Genomic DNA, 27,103 nt, shown 5'->3' with positions numbered 1-27,103 from the left:
AGGCCGGGATAGGACAGGCCGGGATAGGACAGGGCGGGATAGGACAGGCCGGGATAGGACAGGGCGGGATAGGACAGGCCGGGATAGGACAGGCCGGGATAGGACAGGCCGGGATAGGACAGGGTATTGGTCAGGATAAAACACAGAGCTGCTTTACCAATCCAAGCCACAAGAGGGCAGAAGAAGACCTCTGCAAAACCAGGAGCCTATAGAAATGACATTTCAAAATTGCTCTTATTTCTGTGTGTGTGTACATGACTAGTGCATGCATATGTGCCTGTGTGTGCATAGAGAATGAGAGAGAGGGACAGAGGGACAGAGAGAGGGAGAAGGAGAGGGAGAAGGAGAGAGAAAGTAGTAACTAAGAAAGGCATAATATTTGCTGTCTACAGGTTGGGTCTGGGTTTGGGTTGGTGTGCTTTGTTCTCCCAAGCACATTCCACTGTGTCCACCGAGAAAGTTTGGCAGGTACACACCATCGAATAGCCAAGAGAAATAGAGACACCCTATACAATACAGGCACACACACACACACACAACTAAACAAGCATGCAAAACCACCATATATCTCATGCACCCTATCACTCAAACAACAGAGGATTATTTATTTGTCTTTTTAATGAATATGGTCCATATACATACTCAACTTGATCATATCAAAACTACTTTTAAACCATGCATAGTGGCTGAACAGCCTTAATCAAACAGTCTATTATAGAAAACATGTATGTCTGCAGGCACTAAAACATTTCCTTGCATTTCTGGTCTCGGCTAAGTATTTCCTGGGATCTAATTCCAAACCAAATTCAATATCTGGCCTTTCTCCTTAGATCATTTTTTCATGTGATGGTTTGGTTTGAAAAGAGGCCCTTCAGAACCATGAGGGAAAGTCAACTAAGACCCATGGATAGTTGGTAGAGCATGGTGCTTGCAATGAAAGCGTTGTGTGTTTGACTCCCATAGTGGACCAGTATGAAAATGTATGCACTCATTACTGTAAGTAGCTCTGGATAAGATTGTCTGCTAAAATATAAACGTTAAAAATGTGTGAGGGTTTGGTTTGGAACAAACTAGGACCCATTGATAGGGTATAAGGGCTTGGTTTGGAACGGGGCCCAACTAGGACATAGGTTGTGAGGGTTTGTTTTGGTTTTGAACAGGGCCCAACTAGGATGCAGGGATAGGGTGTGGGGGTTTGGTTTGGAATGGGTCCTTGGCCTTGGAGGCTAACAGTGAGCTCTAGGGACGTCAACTCGTATAGAAAATAATATTTCTGAAACCACCCTGGACATTTTCAATGACTCGAGGTTTCATGGAAAGTGAATACTGGCTTGTGGCAAAATATTTTGTTTAAGATATTCATATTTTGGTAGATATTTTCTACACCACTGAGGTCTAAGACGTTACACTTGACATTCCATTATATATAAAAAACTAAAAACATAGTATATATCAAAAACTTTGCACAACACAATAATATATATATTGATTGTTGCTCAAATCTAAGCAGCACCATTGAACAGTTAAAGCACCATGTAGTATTATTATTGTATATATAACTGATTTTGCCCTATGCGATTATCATTTCCATTATTGCTAAACCGATATTGTATCTTCAGTAAAGCTGAGTCTATTGTTGTATTATGGAGGCTGGGTTACATCCACACTGGACCAATGTTGTCAATATTGGCGCTGGGTTTTTTATTCAAATATTCAAAGGGCAACCCCACCCTAGTACAATAACTCCACAGACAGTGCTGACTACAGTCTACAAATGTCAGACAGACAACACTGCAGAAATGGAGTGACCTTTTCTATCTGAATGGAAAGAGGTTTGCTTACAGGTTTTGAATGTCCACAGTCACTGAACAACCAGAATGCAGCTATGTGAATGAATGTACAGCTATGCCATGCTTTGTCTCATTCACTTCTAGCACCTGTTGCTTTATCTAGTCCAGGATGTATGACGTGTTTTATGATATATGAAGTATACCTGTGTAGTTCATCCAGTCAGGGAATAAAGCCTGAATAACAAGATATAAAGTGCTCCAACTCCTGTTGACTGTGAATTAGTCCTTTTTGGAAGTTTTTCCTGGGTAAGCCCTGTCACTACTTGTTTTAGGATATGTTTACAGTGTAATTTAATAGCAATCTTTGTGTAACTCAAAAATATGATATATCGCTACATCTACATTTGAAAGCTATGAGGGGTGCTCTTAACCTAACATATGGTTTATCTGAGTGCAAACTTGGTAAGAATTATAATACTTTCCATTATACAAAATACATAAAAAAATACATAATTCGTGAAATGGCCTCCATCCCAAATGGCACCCTATGGGGACCCTATATAGGGAATAGGGTGCCATTTGGGATGTACCCTTAGTGCTGCCAGGGGACATGGAGTACTTTTTAAGGTTTACTGGCCAAAGGGACATCAGTACAGCTATGTGATGGCTGTAGATGCAGGACACTTCTTCACACCCTCAAGGCAATTTAAACTCAACAACACAACAGTGACAATCTTGAATTCATTTTGTTTGGTTTCCTGACAAAACATCCGAAAGATCCTCAATCTTTATCGGACTGTGTGTGCAACATGTTTTTGCCAGATTAAGACTTTGCTTGGTTTACTTCTCAAAATATATATTTTGCTATCTGGATTATGTTATATAAAATACATTTATTAAAAGACACAATAAGAAAATTAAGGAGATATTCTACTATGAACTATGAATAAATCACTCTTCTGATTTTGTCTCCATCTCGTTTCACCCATGTCCATAATATCACACAAGCCCACAACCCTGTCTGCATCTCAAATAGCACCCTATTCTCCCATATATAGTACACTACTTTTAACCAGGGCCCATATGGCTCTGCTCAAAGCAGTGCACGATATAGGGAAAAGGGTGCCACCTGGGACATAGACCCAACCGTCCCCCTCCCCCTACCCCTCGCTCTTTGGCTTGATGAGGTGTCCATTGAAAGTGATGTAGGTATCAAAGTCATCGCTGAAGATGGCGTTCTCTCTCTCCCCTTTGAACAGCCTGACCCACACCTGGTCCTCTCTCTCCAGCTCTAGCATCAGGCTCTGGCTCTGCATGATGCTCCGGTCACTGGGCTGAGCGTACAGGATCACCACCTCCCTCTCGTTATGCATCACGTGCACATACGTCTCCTTCTGGTTCCACGTGTGCACGTTCAGGCTGAAGTAGTAGACCCCTGGCACGTAGCAGTAGAACTTGCCTGTGAACATGTTGAAGTGGCCATAGAGGTTGACGAGCTCGGTGTCGAACACTAAGGTCTGGTAGTAGTCGTTGGAGTGGATGGCCTTCTTGCGGCCCACGGAGAAAGCAGCGTACTGGGCCTTGCAGGGTTCACCCGGGGTCCCTATGCTCCCTTTGGTGCCCCTGAGGCCGTTGGGCCCTCGGGGGCCGGACTGGCCAGACTTACCGGATTTACCGTAGGGTCCTCGCTGGCCGCTGTCCCCCTTCTCACCTGGAGGAGGAAGAAGTAGAAATGTTAGTAAAACTCCAGTACATGCAACTTTTCAAGGCAATAAGAAGAGAATACCTCAGGTCAGTGGATGTAGTCAAAGTTCATAGTTTAAGGTAAGACCACAGATAAATGATTGTGTTTGTGTCTGACACAGATTTGCCAACTGCTTTGCATAGCTAGTGGTCATTCACCATAACAGTTACAGTACCACATCTGTTTTATCATTCTCAGCATCCAAGATGTACAATGTGGCAGATATAAATACCCACAGCTGTTGTCCCCTCTCCTAACCCACTGGTTCCCAAACATGTTTTCGCCCCAAAGCCTTTAATCGCCTCATCATTATCCCCCAAGACACAACCTGAGTCCCAAATTACACCTTATTCCACCTTATTCCTTATATAGTGCACTTCTTTTGACCAGGGCCCATAGGCACTATGTATGCAATAGGGTGCCATTTGGAATGCAGACACAGTCCAGTCTTAAAGCTGAGACCCAGTAAAACGTTTCACAACCCACCAGTGAGTCCTAACCCACTACTTTTCCTAACCCTGGGGAACAATTTACTAACCCACAAACCCAAAGTGTTTGTCCCCTCTCATCTTTGTGGAGAGTCACCAAGCTCATCCTGCTTGCCAAAGACCCTGCATGCCTGTGTGGTTTAGCCTGACCCTGAACTGATCTTGGCAGAGACATTATTCTGGCTAGAAAGGTATGAGAGGCTCGCTGACTCTCGAAAGCCTTGTGTGTAGTTGCTAGTTGCGAGCTTCAGTTGCTAACTTCAGATCCATTTGCTATTCGGCTCTTTACCTTTAAGGCAAATTAACCAATCTGCTTTCTGCTACACTGGACCACTCATTTGATATTCTTGTGTAACTCTTTAAATGGAAAGTGCTGTCCCCCAGTGATTCAGGTTCTTCAAACGGTTGAAGTTAAGTTCAAGTTAATAATTGCGTCCAACCATCTGTCCTTAGAAATTGAGCCTGGGAACAAGGTTAAGTTTAAGTGCGTAAGTTCAAGTTACTTAACTTGACTTAACTTAATGTGGTAGTCAGTAGTAGTGCAGGTGACCCACCTACCTTTGAGGATGGTGATGTTGATCTGTGGCACCGCTTGGTACTGTGGGTACTGTTGTGGGTAGTGGGGGTTGGAATAATGAGGAGGGGGCTGCTCTCCAGGGTCACAACACCGCCGACAGTCTTTACCCCTCACCTCACTACCAGGAGCCATAGAAAACAATGTCAATGGATACATCCCAAATGGCAACCTATTCCCTATTTTGTGCAATACTTTTGGCCCATATAGGGACCCTGGTCAATAGTAGTGCACTATATAGAGAATAGGGTGCCACTCAGAGGGGTATTATGTAGGAGTAGTATGCAGTAGTACCTGACATCTCTGTGGTAGACCCTGGTGTTTGTCCTAGGGTCTTTCCTAGGGTCTGTCCTGGGGTCTGTTGTCTCACTGTCCCTGTCCCTGTCCCTGTTCTGGTCTTGTTCCTGGTCGTAGGGGGACCGGGAGGGTTCACCTGAGACCACCAACAGGAGCAGTACCACCCACGCACACAGGGCTGAGGGCGGCTGCCCACCCCACACTGTCATCTTCGGGAAACAGGAAGTGACATCAGTCATTATCAGGAAGTGATTGAGCTCATATGGTAAGGAACTTCATATCTTCTCCAATGTACTTTGAGAAGGAGATGAGAAGAGAGGACACAGGAAATCAAGGAGATACAATTGAGATTCATCCATAGATTTTGTTAATAGTTGTTCTGCACTTTAGTTTTGCTATGAATAGACCTTTCTTTCTTTCTTTCTTTCTTTAGGACAGTGATTACTACATAATCTGTGAAGTTGGGGACAGACCCAGTGTCTCTGGAGACAGAGTGGTTGGCCTGCTACATAATGTGTTTGTGGGATAAACCAAACTCCTATATTCACATCTGTTTTCACTTGGATGGTTATGACACCTCAATATGACAAACAACAACAGTGTGCATCCCAAATGTCACTATATAGTGCATTACGTTTTACAAGGGCTCTGGTCAAAAGTGGTGAACTATATAGGGAATACGGTGCCATTTGAGACGGAGACAGACTTAGAATAAAAAATAAATAAATAAAAACACACATTTCCACACATTAGCCTAACTTAAGAGAATTTATGCTGGAGAATATGATTGTCTTTGAACTTCTTTAAAGCTAGAATCCTTAGTTACTACATCAATTTTTGGACATAGAAATTAATAATGATATATACCCAATAATTCTTGAAGAATATAACTTATAACGGCAATTCCACAGTAAAGGAATTGCGCTGAGACTCAGGTTTTTCATTTAAAATGTATGCCAAACAAAAAAACATTGATTTCAAAGTTTAACAAACCATACAACTCTATGCACAATAACTACTTTTAACATTTTGCACTGAACATTTTACAAAAGAACTGTGCAGATGCAAATTTTGGTAACAGAATCTCTGTAAAATCTCACTCAGTTTTTATGTGTCCATGTTTTCCAAATAAATATTTGCTCTGAAATAATATTTAATTATGTCTGCAGAAAGAATGGGGTGTCATTTATGACATGACACATTGACTTTGAAAAAAATCTATTTTGGTTATTGAACTACAGTAAGTGAAGTGGATTTACACCTGGTAAGGGAATTGCGATAAAGGAATTTCGTCATGCGTCCCTGATCTGTTTTACACAGAAATGAATAATTATGGATATCATTTTCTTCATGGTGATGTATCCTAAAAGGTACACAAAGGTATCCAATATCCTCCTTTGCAATGTGGGTATTATTCTACACACTGGCTATTATTTTAATATCTCTGCACCCAAATAAGACCACATTTTGTTGGTCTGGGCCGGAACAAATCTGAACCAATCATAGACATCTATGTTTCACAAACTTGGACATCAAAGTACAGCACAGTAGAGCTCAATAGAGTACAGTAGAGTACAGTACAAAACAGTAGAGTACAGTAGAGTACAGTACAGTAAAGTCGTGGCCAAAAGTTTTGAGAATGACACAAATATTAATTTTCACAAAGTCTGCTGCCTCAGTGTCTTTAGATATTTTTGTCAGATGTTACTATGGAATACTGAAGTATAATTACAAGCATTTCATAAGTGTCAAAGTCTTTTATTGACAATTACATGAAGTTGATGCAAAGAGTCAATATTTGCAGTGTTGCTTGGAGTTTGTGAGAATTTGTGTGTTTTTGTTTGTCCACCCGCCTCTTGAGGATGGACCACAAGTTCTCAATGGGATTAAGGTCTGGGGAGTTTCCTGGCCATGGACACAAAATATCGATGTTTTGTTCCCCGAGCCACTTAGTTATCACTTTTGCCTTATGGCAAGGTGCTCCATCATGCTAGAAAAGACTGTCTGACCTTCTCCCTGTAGGCTGACTCATCACAGTTGGTGATCAGGCCTACCAATGTCGTATCGTCAGAAAACTTGATGGTGTTGGAGTCATGCACAGCCACGCAGTCATGGGTGAACAGGGAGTACAGAAGGGGACTAACTACACACCCCTGAGGGGCCCCTGTGTTGAGGGTCAGCATGGAGGAGGTGTTGTTGCCTACCCTCACCACCTGGGGCTGGCCCGTCAGGAAGTCCAGGATCCAGATGCAGAGGGAGGGGTTCAATCCCAGGGGCCCTAGTTTGGTGATGAGCTTGTCAGGGACTATGGTGTTGAACGCTGAGCTGTAGTCTATGAACAGCATTCTCACATAGTTATTTCCCCCCTTGTCCAGGAAGGAGAGGGCAGTGTGAAATGCAATTGAAATTGCGTATTCTGTGGATCTGTTGGAACAGTATGTGACTCTAGGGTGTCTGGGATGATGGTGTAGATGTGTGCCATGATCAGCCTTTCAAAGCACTTCATAATTACAGAAGTGAGTGCTACAGGGCGATAGTCATTTAGGCAAGTTACCGTGGAGCTCTTGGGAACAGGGACAATGGTGGTTAGTTTGAAACATGTTGGGATTACAGACTGGGACTATGAGAGATTGCAAATGTCTGGGAAGACATCTGCCAGCTGGCCTGTGCATGCTTTGAGAGCGTGCCCTGGGATTCCATCTGTGATTCTTAACCTGTTTAAATTATTGTTATCATGTCAGAGTTGGGAAGACTAAATAACACTGGAGAATTTGCTATATATAATCAGAAGGATAGAATTATGGTCAGATTTGCCAAACGGAGGGCGGGGGAGAGCTTTGTATGCATCTCTTTGTGTGGAGTAAAGGTGGTCTAGGATAAATTTTTTCTCTGGCTGTCCATGTGACATGCTGGTAAAACTTTGGTAAAACTGAATTAAGTTTGCCTGCATTAAAGTCCCCGGCCACTCGGAGGGCCACTTCTGGGTGAGAATTTTCTTCTTTGTTTATGGCCTTATAGAGTTGGTTGAGAGCGGACTTAGTGCCAGCTTCGTTCTGTGGTGTTAAATAGACGGCTACGAATAATTTGGATGAGAACTCTCTTGGTAGATAGTGTGGTCTACAGCTTATCATAAGCTACTCTACCTCAGGCTAGAAATACCTCGAGACTTCTTTAATATTAGACATCGCGCACCAGCTGTTATTGACAAATAGACACACACCCCCACCCCTCGTCTTACCAGACGTACAGTGCCTTGCGAAAGTATTTGGCCCCCTTGAACTTTTCAACCTTTTGCCACATTTCAGGCTTCAAACATAAAGATATAAAACTGTAATTTGTGAAGAATCAACAACAAGTGGGACACAATTATGAAGTGGAACGAAATTTATTGGATATTTCAAACTTTTTTAACAAATAAAAAACTGAAAAATTGGCCGTGCAAAATTATTCAGCCCCTTTACTTTCAGTGCAGAAAACTCTCTCCAGAAGTTCAGTGAGGATCTCTGAATGATCCAATGTTGACCTAAATGACTAATGATGATAAATAGAATCCACCTGTGTGTAATCAAGTCTCCGTATAAATGCACCTGCTCTGTGATAGTCTCAGAGGTCCGTTTAAAGCGCAGAGAGCATCATGAAGAACAAGGAACACACCAGGCAGGTCCGAGATACTGTTGTGGAGAGGTTTAAAGCCGGATTTGGATACAAAAAGATTTCCCAAGCTTTAAACATCCCAAGGAGCACTGTGCAAGCGATAATATTGAAATGGAAGGAGTATCAGACCACTGCAAATCTACGAAGACCCTGCCGTCCCTCTAAACTTTCAGCTCATACAAGGAGAAGACTGATCAGAGATGCAGCCAAGAGGCCCATGATCACTCTGGATGAACTGCAGAGATCTACAGCTGAGGTGGGAGACTCTGTCCATAGGACAACAATCAGCCGTATACTGCACAAATCTGGCCTTTATGGAAGAGTGGCAAGAAGAAAGCCATTTCTTAAAGATATCCATAAAAAGTGTATTTTAAAGTTTGCCCCTAGCCACCTGGGAGACACACCAAACATGTGGAAGAAGGTGCTCTGGTCAGATGAAACCAAAATCGAACTTTTTGGCAACAATGCAAAAAGTTATGTTTGGCGTAAAAGCAACACAGCTCATCACCCTGAACACAACATCCCCACTGTCAAACATGGTGGTGGCAGCATCATGGTTTGGGCCTGCTTTTCTTCAGCAGGGACAGGGAAGATGGTTAAAATTGATGGGAAGATGGATGTAGCCAAATACAGGACCATTCTGGAAGAAAACCTGATGGAGTCTGCAAAAGACCTGAGACTGGGACGGAGATTTGTCTTCCAACAAGACAATGATCCAAAACATAAAGCAAAATCTACAATGGAATGGTTCACAAATAAACATATCCAGGTGTTAGAATGGCCTAGTCAAAGTCCAGACCTGAATCCAATCGAGAATCTGTGGAAAGAACTGAAAACTGCTGTTCACAAACGCTCTCCATCCAACCTCACTGAGCTCGAGCTGTTTTGCAAGGAGGAATGGGCAAAAATGTCAGTCTCTCGATGTGCAAAACTGATAGAGACATACCCCAAGCGACTTACAGCTGTAATCGCAGCAAAAGGATGGCGCTACAAAGTATTAACTTAAGGGGGCTGAATAATTTTGCACGCCCAATTTTTCAGTTTTTTATTTGTTAAAAAAGTTTAAAAAATATATATTTCTGCAGATGAATTTATTGCATTCTACACAAGTGGTGCTGGTTTTACTGCCTCGTCGAGGAGGGCAGAGCTGGCATCTTTTCCTTTTCTTGTCATCACCTGTATCCACTGGATCCATCAGAGATCTGCTGCTCTCGCACTGAGAAGAAGCTTGGGAAAGCTCCTTTTCACCCAAACATAATTATAAAAGCGCAACCAGAACCATTCAAAACAAAATACATCAAAGACACTTGTTTATTTTGGACCTGCGCAAATATCTATACACATGAAAGCCTCCGGGTCAAAATGACCCACAACATCATGTTTGTATACAAAATCTACACAGACATTCCACAACACGTGTGTCCACCTTTTGAAGTTAGGTTCATGACCCTAAATGAGGAAAAGTAATTTAATTTCATGAAGAAAAAGAGAGGTTTACTAGTATTTTAGACAACTCAAAAGTGGAAATGGGTCAAATTGACCCGCAACATAATAGGAGGGTTAAAAAAAACTAAAAGCGCATATAAGCAAATGGATAAATTGGGATATTACTAAAGAGTTAATCAGGGTGATTTTTCCACAAATAGAAAGGTATTTAACCTTTCCATGGTGGCAAGATCTTGTTTATTTTTGCTAACTTTCTATTAAAATGTATTGGAGTGAGATCCTTTCTTTCTTTTGGGATATGTATACCGAGTACATCCACATCACCATCAGACCATTTTATTGGTAAACTACACAGTAATGTAAAATTTATATTTTTTTGTGACCCAATATGTAATATAGTACACTTGGTACTATATTAATATGGTTGTAATCCAGAGAGGTTAGAAACATTATCTAGATCCTCTATGGAGGGATCCAAGTTGAGCATATAAAAGAAAACATGAATCATCAGCATACAAGGACATCTTTGTTTTTAAGTCCCGTATTTCTAATCCCTTGATATTATTGTTGGATCTGATTTCAATAGCTAACATTTCGATGGCCATAATAAATAGATATGCCGATAGTGGACAACCTTGTTTTACTAGTTGGAAACTTTCTGAGAAGTAGCCATTATTTAAAATTTTACACCTAGGGTTATTATACATGATTTTAACACATTTTATAAGATATTCTCCAAAATTGAAATGTTCCAGGCATTTCTATATAACCTCCAGTCATATTATATCAAAAGCCTTTTCAAAGTCAGCTATGAATAGCAGTCCTGGTTTCCCAGATTTTTCAAAGTGTTCTATTGTTTCCAGTTTTTGACTTATATTATCTCCAACGTACCCTCCATGTAAAAAACCTGTCTGGTTAGAATGAATAATGTCAGACAAAATACATTCTGCAAGAATTTTTGCTGAAGTGTAAGGGGCCTCCAATTTTTAAATGGACTGGATCTTCATATTTCCCACTTGTATCCTTCTTGTTGAAGGTCTGAATTCTACTATTTACATAGGAGTTAAAACATGCTAATAACGGTCCTCTGAGTATATCAAAAACGTTTTGGTATACCTCAACTGGTATGCCATCCAGCCCTTGAGTTTTCCCAGACTTAAAGGCTTTAATTGCACACCGTCTCTTCCGTCTTCAAGAGAGCGAGAGTTGCACCCCTTCTCAAAAAACCTACACTTGATCCCTCCGATGTCAACAACTACAGACCAGTATCCCTTCTTTCTTTCCTCTCCAAAACTCTTGAACGTGCCGTCCTTGGCCAGCTCTCCTGCTATCTCTCTCAGAATGACCTTCTTGATCCAAATCAGTCAGGTTTCAAGGCTGGTCATTCAACTGAGACTGCTCTTCTCTGTGTCACGGAGGCTCTCCGCACTGCTAAAGCTAACTCTCTCTCCTCTGCTCTCATCCTTCTAGACCTATCTGCTGCCTTTGATACCGTGAACCATCAGATCCTCCTCTCCACCCTCTCCGAGTTGGGTATCTCCGGCGCGGCTCACTCTTGGATTGCGTCCTACCTGACAGGTCGCTCCTACCAGGTGGTGTGGCGAGAATCCGTCTCCGCACCACGTGCTCTCACCACTGGTGTCCCCCAGGGCTCTGTTCTAGGCCCTCTCCTATTCTCGCTATACACCAAGTCACTTGGCTCTGTCATATCCTCACATGGTCTCTCCTATCATTGCTACGCAGACGACACACAATTAATCTTCTCCTTTCCCCCTTCTGATAACCAGGTGGCGAATCGCATCTCTGCATGTCTGGCAGACATATCAGTGTGGATGACGGATCACCACTTCAAGCTGAACCTCGGCAAGACGGAGCTGCTCTTCCTCCCGGGGAAGGACTGCCCTTTCCATGATCTCGCCATCCCGGTGGACAACTCCATTGTGTCCTCCTCCCAGAGTGCTAAGAGCCTCGGCGTGACCCTGGACAACACCCTGTTGTTCTCCGCTAACATCAAAGCGGTGACCCGATCCTGTAGGTTCATGCTATATAACATTCGCAGAGTACGACCCTGCCTTACACAGGAAGCGGCGCAGGTCCTAATCCAGGCACTTGTCATCTCCCGTCTGGATTACTGCAACTCCCTGTTGGCGGGGCTCCCTGCCTGTGCCATTAAACCCCTACAACTCATCCAGAACGGCACAGCCCGTCTGGTGTTCAACCTTCCCAAGTTCTCTCACGTCACCCCGCTCCTCCGCACACTCCACTGGCTTCCAGTTGAAGCTCGCATCTGCTACAAGACCATGGTGCTTGCCTACGGAGCTGTGAGGGGAACGGCACCTCCGTACCTTCAGGCTCTGATCAGGCCCTACACCCAAACAAGGGCACTGCGTTCATCCACCTCTGGCCTGCTGGCCCCCCTACCTCTGTGGAAGCACAGTTCCCGCTCAGCCCAGTCAAAACTGTTCGCTGCTCTGGCACCCCAATGGTGGAACAAGCTCCCTCACGACGCCAGGACAGCGGAGTCAATCACCACCTTCTGTAGACACCTGAAACCCCACCCATTTAAGGAATACCTGGGATAGGATAAAGTAATCCTTCTAACCCCCCCCCCCCCAAAAAAAGATATAGATGCACTATTGTAAGTGGTTGTTCCACTGGATATCATAAGGTGAATCCACCAATTTGTAAGTCGCTCTGGATAAGAGCGTCTGCTAAATGACGTAAATGTAAATGTAGAAATCAATAAGTTCCTCCTCTGTAATTTCACCTTCACATGAGTCTTTCTGTATGGCTGTTCATTTTACCTTATTGATAGAAACAAATCTATATAATTAGCTTCGTTTAGAGGAGATGGAGGAGACTGAAATGAAAACATATGCTTCCTCTTTCAAAATATAATTTGGTGAATCATGGGTGACTCCATCATTTGTAACAAGTTTCTAACAATTATTTTTGGTAGCATTTCTATGTTGAAGATTAAAAAAGAATTTGGTGCATTTTCCCCCATATTCCATCCAGTTTGTTTTGTTATTATAATATATTACCATTTATTTTAGTTTTTCCTCTAACTTATTCTGAGCCTCTATGGTACAGTTTTTATTGCTCTCCATCTGTTCTGTTAGACCTTCTATTTCCTTTGTTAGTATAGACTCCTTTGATCTACATTGCTTTTGTTTTAGAGATGAATACTGAATTGCGTGGCCTCTAAAGGCACATTTAAAAGTGACCCACACACTAAGGGGATTTGCTGTACCTATGTAATGTCGGAAAAATTCTGTTATAAATTCCTCTGTCCTAGTTAAAAACAAGTTATCCGATAGGCTTTGATTAAATTTCCAATATCATTGGTTTATTGGTTCGACTTGATTTTGTACACCTGGGGCCTGTTCAGGAGAATGGAAATTTACAGAATGTTCAGATAGAAATGTATTGTGTACATCAAATATGATCATTATTATTCTAATTTTTTTAAAACCTTTATTTAACTAGGCAAGTCAGTTAAGAACTAATTCCTATTTACAATGAGTGCCTACCAAAAGGCAAAAGGCCTCCTGCAGGGACGGGGGCTGGGATTAAAAATATAGGACAAAACACACATCACGACAAGCGAGACAACACAACACTACATAAAAAGAGACCTAGCACAGACTGGAATATGTTTCGTGATTCTTCCGATGGCATTGAGGAGTACACCACATCAGCACTGGCACCATCAATAAGTGCATCGATGACATCATCCCCACAGTAACTGTACGTACATACCCCAACCAGAAGCCATGGATTACAGGCAACATTTGCAATCAGCTAAAGGGTAGAGCTGCCGCTTTCAAGGAGCGGGACTCTAACCCGGAAGCTTATAAGAAATCCCGCTATGCCCTCCGACGAACCATCAAACAGGCAAAGCATGAATACAGGACTAAGATCGAATCGTACTACAACGGCTCCGACACTCATCGGATGTGGCAGGGCTTACAAATTATTGCAGACTACAAAGGGAAGCACAGCCAAGAGCTGCCCACAAGCCTACCAGACGAGCTAAATTACTTCTATGCTCGCTTCGAGGCAAGTAACACTGAAACAAGCATGAGAGGATCAGCTGTTACGGACTACTGTGTGATTACGCTCGCCGCAGCCGATGTGAGTAAGACCTTTAATCAGGCCAACATTCACAAGGCCGCAAGGCCAGACGGATTACCAGGACGTGTACTCCGACCATGCACTGACCAAATGGCAAGTGTCTTCACTGACATTTTCAACCTCTCCCTGTCTGAGTCTGTAGTACCAACATGTTTCAAGCAGACCACCATAGTCCCTCTGCCCTAAAACACTAAGGTAATCTGCCTAAATAACTACCGACCCGGAGCCCTCACATCTGTAGCCATGAAGTGCTTTGAAAGGCTGGTCATGGCTCAAATCAACACCATTTTCCCAGAAACCCTAGACCCAGTCCAATTTGCATACCGCCCAAACAGATACACAGATGATGCAATCTCTATTGCACTCCACACTGCCCTTTCACACTTGGACAAAATGTAGGCCTGATCAACAGTGTAGGCCTGATCACCGACAATGATGATATAGCCTATAGGGAGGAGGTCAGAGACGGGGCCCTGTGGTAGCAGGACAACAACCTCTCCTTCAATGTGATCAAGACAAAGGAGATGATCATGGACTACAGGAAAAGGAGGATAGAGAATGCCCCCATTCTCATTGACGGGGCTGTTGTGGAGCAGGTTGAGAGCTTCCAGTTTCTTGGTGTCCACATCACCAACAAACTAACATGGTCCAAACACACCAAGACAGTGATGAAGAGGGCACAACAAAATCTATTCCCCCTCAGGAGACTGAAAAAAATTGTCATGGGTCCTCAGATCCTCAAAAGGTTTTACAACTGCACCATCGAGAGCATCCTGACTGGTTGCATCACTGCCTGGTATGGAAACTTATCGGCCTCCCACTGCAAGGCACTACAGAGGGTAGTGCGTACGGCCCAGTACATCACTGGGGCCAAGCTTCCTGCCATCCAGGACCTCTATACCAGGCGGTGTCAGAGGAAGGCCATACAAACTTTCAAAGACACCAGCCTCTCTAGTCATAGACTGTTGTCTTTGCTACCGCATGGCAAGCGGTACCAGAGCGCCAAGTCTAGGTTCAAGAGGCTTCTAAACAACTTCTACCCCCAAGCCATAGGGCTCCTGAACATCTAATCAAATGGCTACCCAGACTATTTGCATTGCCCCCTCTCTATCTTTACGCTGCTGCTACTCTCTGTTATTATCTATGCATAGTCACTTTAATAACTCTACCTACATGTACATATTACCTCAGTTACCTCGACTAACCGGTGCCCCCACACATTGTCTCTAAACCGGTACCCCATATATATATATATATATATACTCAATATTGTTATTTTACTGCTGCTCTTAAATTATTTGTTACTTCTATTTACATTTTTTACCAAAGTCTACAATGTGTGTGTAAGTGCGTGAGTGCTGGAGGCGAGCAAAAGCTCGGGAGAGAGGGGGGAGTGTGGCGGGTTCTACTTGTACCAGACAGGGGGAGACAGGCCAGGGAAGACGGTGAACAGATCGATAGGTGGAATCCAAGCAGCAGTGCAGCAGGCAATGGGAGTAGGTGTCACACCCGCTTGGGATTAGCTTTTTTGGGGAGGCAGATTCCTTGTAGAAAAAGGAGGTCATTAGCTAGCTATATCACTTCAGTTTCGGCGAATGGTCCTTTACGACGTCCAAACAAAGTTGTCCTGTGGCTGTTGTATTTTGGAGATTGCGAGGAGGATATCTTCGGATGTGATCAAAGCAACAATATTGTTTCTTATTGAGGTAGTTTGCAATTTTAGTGTCCTGGCTGCATGTCAGTTCAAGTTGGAATTGATATGATGATGATTGTAATAAATTAATATAGCCAAAGATGATCATGCTTCGCATCTTCTTCTGATAAATCTACTGTCAGGTGTGTGCTCTATTCATGCTCTATTCAAGTCACTTCCTGTGTAGTTTCTTTCTCAGATCTGTATTCAAAAGGTTTTAACAAGTAGTCACCTGAGATCTGTACTCAGATATATTTTTTAAGTAGTTGCTTTCTCAGTTTTTGGGATCTGTATTCAAATAGTTATAGTCACCTCCAACATAACTAGAATTTTGATATCATGGATGGTCAGTCCTTGCATCCATAGCGTTGTCTATGCATTTGACAGTGGTTACATTTCTCCAGGCCCATCCCTCACCTTTTCACCAAAACAGCGGCGGGTTGGCCACTTTGTTTTTGTTTCATTATGGACTCTAGCTTTAAGGTAGTGATAACAGAACTCCCTCGGACCGCCCTGAAGATCAGATACAGTGTGTTTGAAGATTACCTGAATCCAAAGGTCAAGTTAAGGGTCACTGCTCTCTTATCCTTGATAGGAATGTGATGTTACTCTTTGGATCAGGACTATGGGATGAGAGAAAGGGTCAGAGTCAGCTGACTGCTCAAGTATGTATGGGATGTTGTTTTAGCATACATATCAATGGGAGTGTGTGTGTGCAGGCAGCACATATATTAAGGCTATTCTGTGGTCTAAAAGTATATGGCATATTTTTTATGGCACTTTTTATGGCTCCTGGATTGTATTATGGCTCCTGGCATTGTATTTGCTTCTCACAGTATGTGTATTTTTGTCTGCTGCTGTTTTGATATTGAATATAGACATACACACTGAGTGTCAAAAACATTAAGAATGCCTGCTCTTTCCATGAAATAGACTGACCAGGTGAATCCAGGTGAAAGCTATGATCCCTTATTGATGTCACTTAAATCTACGTAGATGAAGGGGAGGAGACAGGTTAAAGAAGGGTTTCAAAGCCTTGAGACAATTGAGACATGGATTGTGTATGTGTGCCATTCAGGGGTGCCAGGCGCATCGTTTTTTGTCAAGAACTGCAACGCTGCTGGGTTTTTCAAGGAAAACAGTTTCCCGTGTCTATCAAGAATGGTCTACCACCCAAATGACATCCAGCCAACTTGACAACTGTGGAAAACATTGGAGTCAACATGGGCCAACATCCCTGTGTAACTCTTTCGACATCTTGTAGAGTCCATGCCCCAACGAATTGAGGCTGTTCTGAGGGCAAGGTGGATACAACTCAATATTAGGAAGGTGTTCTTAATGTTTTGTACACTCAGTGAATATTTGATATAGACATAACAAGAAATATTGCAGCGTCATACAATAAGTTATAATACAATGCAATATATGATTTTTAGGCTACGATGCATCTACAAATATAATGACGAGAGGACATAACCCTAACCTCAAAAATCCACTTTAAAACAGCCACTCACTTAAATGGCCACTGATCTTTTTTATCCTCAATCAAATAATGACTTCCTCTGCAATTTGACAGAAAGTTTCACTGCGTTTTACCAGAGAGCGAGTCCCAAATGGCACCCTATTTGCTATATACAGTAGTGGCCCCTGGTCAAAAGTAGTGCACTATAAATGCAATAGAGTGTGATTTGGGACTGAGAGAGTGCCGTCCATTATCAAAGGAAGTGGTCTATTGCCTGTGATCCATTCAGTGAAATACAGGGTAGAGCATTACCTTTCAGTGTAATGGTAGGGCTTGATTGTTTTTCTTATCCAATTAGGAGATCGTATCCCCCTAAAGTCTGTAATCACAACACACACACACACATATGCATGCACGCACACACAAACACACTCTCCTCTCTCCGTAACAAGGTAATTGCTAGCATCACAGCCGCTTTTAACCTGGGGGTCACTGTTTCAGGGTTTGATTTTGTTTCCTGTGATGCGATGTGGTTGAAATGGTTTTCCAAAACGAAGCCATGCGGTCGGCTTTTAAAGCAACCACTTTAGAAAACATAGCATCACACACAACCACAGCAACACACACAAATATGTGGCACAGACAGACACACACACCCACCCACCCACCCACACACACACATAGAGTAAGTAGAGCTGTGCTTTTGAAGTCAACAGGCCAGACAGAACACTACTACCAATTAACCATTGAACAAAATATCTGCGAACCACTGTGGTAGTAAATCAGACAGAGGCTGCGTCCCAAATGGTGCCCTATTCCCTATATGGTGAACTACTTTTAACCCCTATGGGCCCTGGTTAAAAGAAGTGTACTAAAAAGGGAATAGGGTGCCATTTGGGACGTAACCAGAGAACAGACAATCAACACAAATAGAAGAGACTGTTTGTACTGGCCGAGAAGGTTTACACACGGTCTGTTAAGGTACAAGTCTAAGAATGGAGACAAAGAATGGATAAACAGTAGCTTCATTGTTAACAAAGGATGGAAGAAGAAAGAAAAGACATCAGGAATGAAACAAGATAGAAGATATCAAAAGTATAATCAGTTTGTGTGTGTGTGTTCATGCATGGGTGTGTGACTAGATCTCCTCAAGAGCACAATAATCTTGCTGGTGCATCTGGAGAAGTTCAAAGCAGCGGCATCATGCACCTATGATTTTAGAGGGGGCACGAGGTATGTGAGGATGGAGGGGGGATGGTCCGGAAGGTGGGTTGGCCAACCTCCGTAAATCTCAGAATTTAGCATTTTTCAAACCCCTGAAACAGCTTTTTTTCCTGCAATCTAAAGCCATATTCATTATGCCTAATTCTATGTAAAAATATGTATAATTTTCTGCATAGGTTATCTAAGCATATCTCTTTACCTGTTCAATTGTCATTTGAATGAATTATGTACATTGATTCTGTAAGAACTTTTATGCCTTAGAGCATGCATGCCAGCGAAGATAGTTAGACAAGATACTCTAACTGGTAGCACAGAAGCCAGTAAATTACTGTAGATTTACAGGACCTTTACTGTAACAGAAATTTACAACATATTACTGGAACACCTGACTGCTGTATTTCTAGAATTAGTGTAGTGGAATGCCATTGAGCCCCCATAATGCATTGCACTTTACAGTACTGTACTGTAATATATAATTACAGTAGCTATCTGCAAAATAAAATGCTGTAAATCTACAACAATTTGTTACAGTGTGAGGTTGGGAGTTTGGGAACCTATCTAGCTAGCTAGCTAAAGTCAAATTCATAAAATTGCTATGTGGCTAGTATTACAGAGAAACAACAAAACATTTTGGTTTTATTTATTCATCAAGAAGGAATCAATAGAGAAAAATAGTAATGGCGTCTTTTTGTAGGCACTATCTCCACCATGGTTCATTGGACAAAGCCTATGGGAAAATGTATTGAGGTTTTGCAGGGTTTTTTGGATAAATGCTGAAAATTAGGTCTGTGGTAAACACAGGCTTAGAAGATCTTATACGTTTTGTGAGATAATCTTCACCAGCTAATGTAACCTTTTGTGAATTTTGAAGCATTTCTGTAATAAAAAAAAGCACAAAGCACATAAAATGATTTGTAATTCAGACATGTAATGTTAACTGACTGATATTATCTCATAGAACAAAACGTATAAGATATCCTAAGCCTGTGTTAACCTCAGACCTTATTTTCGGCATTTATCGCAAAACCCTATTCTTTCCCCATTGTTTTTCCTGAACGAACCAGAGGTAACTAATTTATGTTTCTGTAGGACAACAAGCTGACAAATTGATCAAATTAATTTACAAACACATCTCCTGCGAGTTCTGCCCATCACTGGCAGCTAAAATCAAATAAAAGAATGTGTGTGTCACTTGACACTCTCTCCTCCTCCCCTGACGACACTGTCTGCATGCACTAGATTATCTAGCTCCCTGCCTAGCATATCTTTGCTCCATGGTGCACCTTAGAAGGAACCACTTCCTGGGAGAATAGGGAGGGGGTACCCTTTGCCTGGTCCAGTCAGTGTGCCCCCTTTGCAAAATACAGCTGACAAATCTTTATAAATTAAAATAATTATAATGTAGTTTAGTAATTCATTTAACATCTGACTTTTTTTAACAGGACAAATCTAAGGGGGCATGTGCCCTTGTGCGCCTATGGACATGATGCCTATGGTTCAAAGGCATTGTGGCCACAGCTGAAACTCTAATCGCCTAGCTAATCTGATTTGTTCAGTCTATGACCCCTGACCTCTAACACTATAACCTCTGTTTGTTCAGAGCAGTGGATCTGTCTCAAATGGCACCCTATTTCCTCTGGATAAAAGTAGTGCACTATATAGGGAATAGGGTGCCATTTGGGACGTAGACCAGGTCTACCCTCTACCCTCTGCTCTCTGATTAGTTCTCCCCTCTCTCTAATCCGGAAGGAGTAAGACGGGGCAATCAATAGAGACAGAGTCTACGTCCCAAATGGCATCCTATTCCCTTCATGGTGCACTACTTTTGACCAGAGCCCTATGGGTCCTGGACAAAAGTAATGCACTATATAGGGAAGCGGGTGCAATTTGGGACGTAGAAGGTTGACTTTGAAGAAAAAGAGGGATGGAATTGCCCAATGCTCAAACAACAAAGACTCACATTTCATTCAGCTCACTGGAATATCTGTTCATTTTCCAAAACTATTTTAGCCCATCTTACTCTTGTGTAAACATACATGAATCACCACTAACCACTCCTTACATAATCTTCAACACAACACACACTTGGCTCCAGAATTGGCCCTGTGTACTTTTACTTGACCATGTAACTCATTGTTGTTTATTGGAAACAGTGGTTGTGAGTGACTATTTACAGCAAACCAGATAGCACTTTATCATGTTAGCAATATAGATCTGTAATATTCAAAGCTGATATCTAACAAAACCAGTGTTCAAATACTAAAGTATGCACTGTCTCATAAGACAGACATGATTTTGAACAAAGGACGATTCCTCATTTTGTGTTTGAGTTGGTGTTCCTCTTCAAGCCCCTATCATGTTTACAATCCCACTTCCGATATCTTCCTAACCATGCCCCCTCTTTCCTCCGGATCCCCTCCAGAGATGTTTACACTACAGTGGCAGACACACACACATGCTGTACATATGCACAAACACTGTATATATGCACGCACACACACACACACACACACACACAAACTGCATACATACACACACACATACTGTACATACATACACACACATGCATACACACACAGAGACATACGCTTTGGACCACAGTCCTGACCTTACTGTAAACTGTGTTGCATAACCCATAGTGTTATTGCTTCCCATATCTCCAGGGAACTCTTGCACTGGCTGTGTGTGTGTGTGTGTGTGTGTGTGTGTGTGTGTGTGTGTGTGTGTGTGTGTGTGTGTGTGTGTGTGTGTGTGTGTGTGTGTGTGTGTGTGTGTGTGTGTGTGTAAAGATGGACTACAGATACATCAAAATTAATCTTGTTACAAATATAAGATATTCTAATGACAAATGTATCAAACTAAAATATAACATACTTTTATACAGTTGTATTTAGATAAAATACAGATACATACAGGTATTGGTAGCACTTTATAATAGCTCAACGTAATAAAGCATTTATAACGGATTAGTAAATAGTTTGTTCATATTTTATGAATCATTACTCCAGTCATAAGATGTTTGATATAGGTCCTTATGAACCATTTATTAAACAGTAGTTCATTATTTTTGGGTGGCCTCATCTAAAGTTTGTGATACTTATACTTTACAAATGTTTTGAGTGACCAATGTAATTTCTCCCAAAAATATGGAAAGATTAAATCATCTGTGATGGTAGAAGAGTCTTTTGAGATAGGCTCCCCTGTCTTACTCTCCGTCATGTTTGGGTGTTGCTTGTTGTCATTACTTCATGTCTTAAAGTAATGATGGACTGTCGTTTCTTTGCTTATTTGACCTGTTCTTGCCATAATATGGACTTGGTCTTTAACGAAGTAGGGCTGTCTTCTGTATATCATCCCTACCTTGTCACAATACAACTGAATGGCTCAAACGCATTATGAAGGAACGAAATTCCACAAATGTACTTTTAACAAGGCACACCTGTTAATTGAAAAAAGTGGCCACCCCAGGAGTGTGCAATCCTGTCATCAAGGCAAAGGTTGGCTACTTTGAAGAATCTAAAATCTAAAATATATTTTGATTTGTTTAACACTTTTTTGGTTACTACATGATTCCATATGTGTTATTTCATAATGTTGATGTCTTCGATATTTTTCTACAATGTAGAACATAGTAAAAATAAAGAAAAACCCTTGAATGAGTAGGTGTGTCCAAACTTTTGACTGGTACTGTATATATATACATATATAGATATATAGATAGATAGATATACACACACACGCACATACACATTAGAATACAAAAACACAGTCATGGTAAGCGCAAATCACACAGATTTTTTTTTACATTCATCCACAAATAAATCCCCAATCAATACTTTAAATTGCCTGAATGGCACCAGGCATTTTTTTCAGTAATGAGGCCAGTGTCTGAATTAATTTGTTGTTGTAGAGAGGAGGAAGTAGAACCCTTCAGGAATTTGACAGTTTTCCATAATTTAGCCGGGTTCCCATTACAATCTGAAAGAGCGGTTACATAATAATCAGATTTAGCCTTTCTGATTTGTTTTACACAATGATTCCTCAATTGCTTAAAAGCTTGCCAGTCTGGGCCAAAGCATGTGTTCCTGGCCTTGACCCACGCATCATCTCGTTTATCAAATCAAATCGGTCACATACACGTGTTTAGCAGATGTTATTGCGGGTGTAGCAAAATGCTTGTGTTTCTAGCTCTGACAGCACAGTAAAATCTAATAAGTAATATCTAACAATTTCACAACATATACCCAATACACACAAATCTAAGTAAAGGAATGGAAATAAGAATATATACTGCTCAAAAAAATAAAGGGAACACTTAAACAACACAAAGTAACTCCAAGTCAATCACACTTCTGTGAAATCAAACTGTCCACTTAGGAAGCAACACTGATTGACAATAAATGTCACATGCTCTTGTGCAAATGGAATAGACAACAGGTGGAAAGTATAGGCAATTAGCAAGACACCCCCAATAAAGGAGTGGTTCTGCAGGTGGTAACCACAGACCACTTCTCAGTTCCTATGCTTCCTGGCTGATGTTTTGGTCACTTTTGAATGCTGGCGGTGCTTTCACTCTAGTGGTAGCATGAGACGGAGTCTACAACCCACACAAGTGGCTCAGGTAGTGCAGATCATCCAGAATGGCACATCAATGCGAGCTGTGGCAAGAAGGTTTGCTGTGTCTGTCAGCGTAGTGTCCAGAGCATGGAGGCGCTACCAGGAGACAGGCCAGTACATTAGGAGACGATGAGGAGGCCGTAGGAAGGCAACAACCCAGCAGCAGGACCGCTACCTCCGCCTTTGTGCAAGGAGGAGCAGGAGGAGCACTGCCAGAGCCCTGTAAAATGACCTCCAGCAGGCCACAAATGTGCATGTGTCTGCTCAAAGGGTCAGAAACAGACTCCATGTGGGTGGTATGAGGGCCCGACATCCACAGGTGGGGGTTGTGCTAACAGCCCAACACCGTGCAGGACGTTTGGCATTTGCCAGAGAACACCAAGATTGGCAAATTCGCCACTGGCGCCCTGTGCTCTTCACAGATGAAAGCAGGTTCACACTGAGCACATGTGACAGACGTGACAGTCTGGAGACACCGTGGAGAACGTTCTGCTGCCTGCAACATCCTCCAGCATGACCGGTTTGGCGGTGGGTCAGTCATGGTGTGGGGTGGCATTTCTTTGGGGGGCCGCACAGCCCTCCATGTGCTCGCCAGAGGTAGCCTGACTGCCATTAGGTACCGAGATGAGATCCTCAGACCCCTTGTGAGACCATATGCTGGTGTGGTTGGCCCTGGGTTCCTCCTAATGCAAGACAATGCTAGACCTCATGTGGCTGGAGTGTGTCAGCAGTTCCTGCAAGAGGAAGGCATTGATGATATGGACTGGCCCGCCCGTTCCCCAGACCTGAATCCAATTGAGCACATCTGGGACATCATGTCTCGCTCCATCCACCAACGCCACGTTGCACCACAGACTGTCCAGGAGTTGGCGGATGCTTTAGTCCAGGTCTGGGAGGAGATCCCTCAGGAGACCATCCGTCACCTCATCAGGAGCATGCCCAGGCGTTGTAGGGAGGTCATACAGGCACGTGGAGGCCACACACACTTCTGAGCCTCATTTTGACTTGTTTTAAGGACATTACATCAAAGTTGGATCAGCCTGTAGTGTGGTTTTCCACTTTAATTTTGAGTGTGACTCCAAATCCAGACCTCCATGGGTTGATAAATTGGATTTCCATTGATTATTTTTGTGTGATTTTGTTGTCAGCACATTCAACTATGTAAAGAAAAAAGTATTTAATAAGATTATTTCTTTCATTCAGATCTAGGATGTGTTATTTTAGTGTTCCCTTTATTTTTTTGAGCAGTGTATAAATATATGAATGAGCAATGTCAGAGCGGCATAGACTAAGATACAGTATATGCATATGAGATGAATAATGCAAGATATGTAAACATTATTAAAGTGACTAGTGTTCCATTAATTAAAGTGGCCAGAGATTTCAAGTCTATGTACATAGTCAGCAGCCTCTAATGTGCTAGTGATGTCTATTTAACAGTCTGATGGCCTTGAGATTGATGCTGTTTTTAAGTCTCTTGGTCCCAGCTTTGATGCACCTGTACTGACCTCGCCTTCTGGATCATAGAGGGGTGAACAGGCAGTGGCTCGGGTGGTGGTTGTCCTTGATGATCTTTTTGGCCTTCCTGTGACATCGGTGCTGTAGTTGTCCTAGAGGGCAGGTAGTTTGCCCCCGGTGATGCGTTGGGCTGTAAAAGTTTGTGAGGGTTTCAGGTGCCAAGCCAAATTTCTTCAGCCTCCTGAAGTTGAAGAGGCACTGTTGCGCCTTCTTCACCACACTGTCTGTGTGGGTGGACCATTTCAGTTTGTCAGCGATGTATTCACCGAGGTACTTGAAGCTTTCCACATTCTCCACTGTGGTCCTGTCAATGTGGATAGGGGGGTGCTCCCTCTGCTGTTTCCTGAAGTCCACAATCATCTCCTTTGTTTTGTTGATGTTGAGTGAGAGGCTGGCACCACACTCCCAGAGCACTCACCTCCTCCCTGTAGGCTGTCTCGTAATTGTTGGTAATCAAGCCTACTACTGTTGTGTCGTCTGCAAACTTGATGATTGAGTTGGAGATGTGCTTGGCCACGCAGTCATGTGTGAACAGGGAGTTCAGGAGGGGGCTGAGCACGCACCCTTCTGGGGACCCAGTGTTGAGGATCAGCGAAGTGGAGGTGTTGTTTCCTACCTTCACCACCTGGGGGCAGCCCGTCAGGAAGTCCAGGACCCAGTTGCACAGGGCGGGGTACAGAACAAAGGCCTCAAGCTTAATGATGAGCTTGGAGGGTACTATGGTGTTCAATGCTGAGCTATAGTCAATGAACTACATTCTTACATAAGTAGGTATTCCTCTTGTCCAGATGTGATAGGGCAATATGCAGTGCGATGGTGATTGCATCGTCTGTGGCTCTATTGGGGTGGTAAGCAAATTGAAATGGGTCTAGGGTGACAGGTAAGTTAGAAGTGATATGATCCTTGATTAGTCTCTCAAAGCACTTCCTGATGACATAAGTGAGTGCTACGGGGCGATAGTCATTTAGTTTAGTTACCTTTGCTTTCTTGGGTACAGGAACAATGGTGGCCATCTTGAAGCATGTGGGGACAGCAGACTGGGATAGGGAGAGATTGAATATGTCCGTAAACACACCATCAAGCTGGTCTGTGCATGCTCTGAGGACGCGGCTAGGGATGCCATCTGGGCCGGCAGCCTTGCGAGGGTTAACACGCTTAAACGTCTTACTCATGTCGGCCACGGAGAAGGATAGCCCACAGTCCTTGGTAGCGGGCCGTGTCGGTGGCACTGTGCTATCCTCCAAGTGGGCGAAGAAGGTGTTTAGCTTGTCCAGAAGCAAGACGTCGGTGTCCGCGACGTGGATGGTTTTCCTTTTACATTTACATTTAAGTCATTTAGCAGACGCTCTTATCCAGAGCGACTTACAAATTGATGCATTCACCTTATGATATCCAGTGGAACAACCACTTTACAATAGTGCATCTAAATCTTTTAAGGGGGGGTTAGAAGGATTACTTTATCCTATCCTAGGTATTCCTTAAAGAGGTGGGGTTTCAAGTGTCTCTGGAAGGTGGTGATTGACTCCGCTGTCCTGGCGTCGTGAGGGAGCTTGTTCCACCATTGGGGTGCCAGAGCAGCGAACAGTTTTGACTGGGCTGAGCGGGAACTGTACTTCCTCAGAGGTAGGGAGGTGAGCAGGCCAGAGGTGGATGAACGCAGTGCCCTTGTTTGGGTGTAGGATCAGAGCCTGAAGGTACGGAGGTGCCGTTCCCCTCACAGCTCCGTAGGCAAGCACCATGGTCTTGTAGCGGATGCGAGCTTCAACTGGAAGCCAGTGGAGAGAGCGGAGGAGCGGGGTGACGTGAGAGTCCATGATTGTCTGTAGACCCTGCGACATACGTCTCATGTCTGAGCCGTTGAATTGCGACTCCACTTTGTCTCTGTACTGATGTTTTGTGTGTTTGATTGCCTTGTGGAGGGAATAACTACACTGTTTGTATTCTGCCATATTCCTAGTCACCTTGCCATGGTTAAATGCGGTGGTTCGCGCTTTCAGTTTTGGTCGAATGCTGCCATCTATCCACGGTTTCTGATTAGGGTAGGTTTTAATAGTCACAGTGGGTACAACATCTCCTATACACTTCCTGATAAACTCAGTCACTGTATCAGTATATTTGTCAAGATTGTTCTCAAAAGCTGCCCGGAACATAATATCCCAGTTCGAGTGATTAAAACAATCTTGAAGCGTTGATTCCGATTGGTCAGACCAGCGTTGAACAGTCCTTAGCACGGGTACTTCCTGTTTTAGTTTTTGCCTATAGGAAGGGAGGAGCAAAATGGAGTCATGGTCAGATTTGCCGAAAGGAGGGCGGGAGAGGGCCTTGTAGGCATCCCGGAAGTTGGAGTAGCAGTGGTCGATTGTTTTAGCAGCACGAGTACTACAGTCAATGTGTTGATAGAACTTCGGCAGCCTCAAATTTGCTTTGTTAAAACCTGTTGAGGATCTTATCCCGATCTT

General features: G+C 42.9%; 1 protein-coding gene across 1 annotated transcript in view; it reads right to left on the bottom strand.

Annotated features, from left to right (window-relative positions):
• Positions 1–598: 598 nt before the first annotated feature.
• Positions 599–27,103, bottom strand: part of LOC115153502 (complement C1q tumor necrosis factor-related protein 1) — a 39,880-nt gene continuing 13,375 nt past the window's right edge. The window contains exons 2-4 of the mRNA XM_029698998.1: positions 4,891–5,102; positions 4,581–4,717; positions 599–3,501 (exon numbers count right to left, since the gene is read on the bottom strand). Coding sequence (XP_029554858.1) covers positions 2,951–3,501; positions 4,581–4,717; positions 4,891–5,102 — 900 coding nt within the window. The 3' untranslated portion in view covers positions 599–2,950. The remainder of the gene's footprint in view (positions 3,502–4,580; positions 4,718–4,890; positions 5,103–27,103) is intronic.

This window comes from Salmo trutta, chromosome 18 (genome assembly GCF_901001165.1).
Source record: "Salmo trutta chromosome 18, fSalTru1.1, whole genome shotgun sequence".
NCBI classification, from domain to species: domain Eukaryota; kingdom Metazoa; phylum Chordata; class Actinopteri; order Salmoniformes; family Salmonidae; genus Salmo; species Salmo trutta.
The sequence above is the reverse complement of the archived record's forward strand: the minus strand, read 5'-3'. Positions and strand labels throughout refer to the sequence as shown.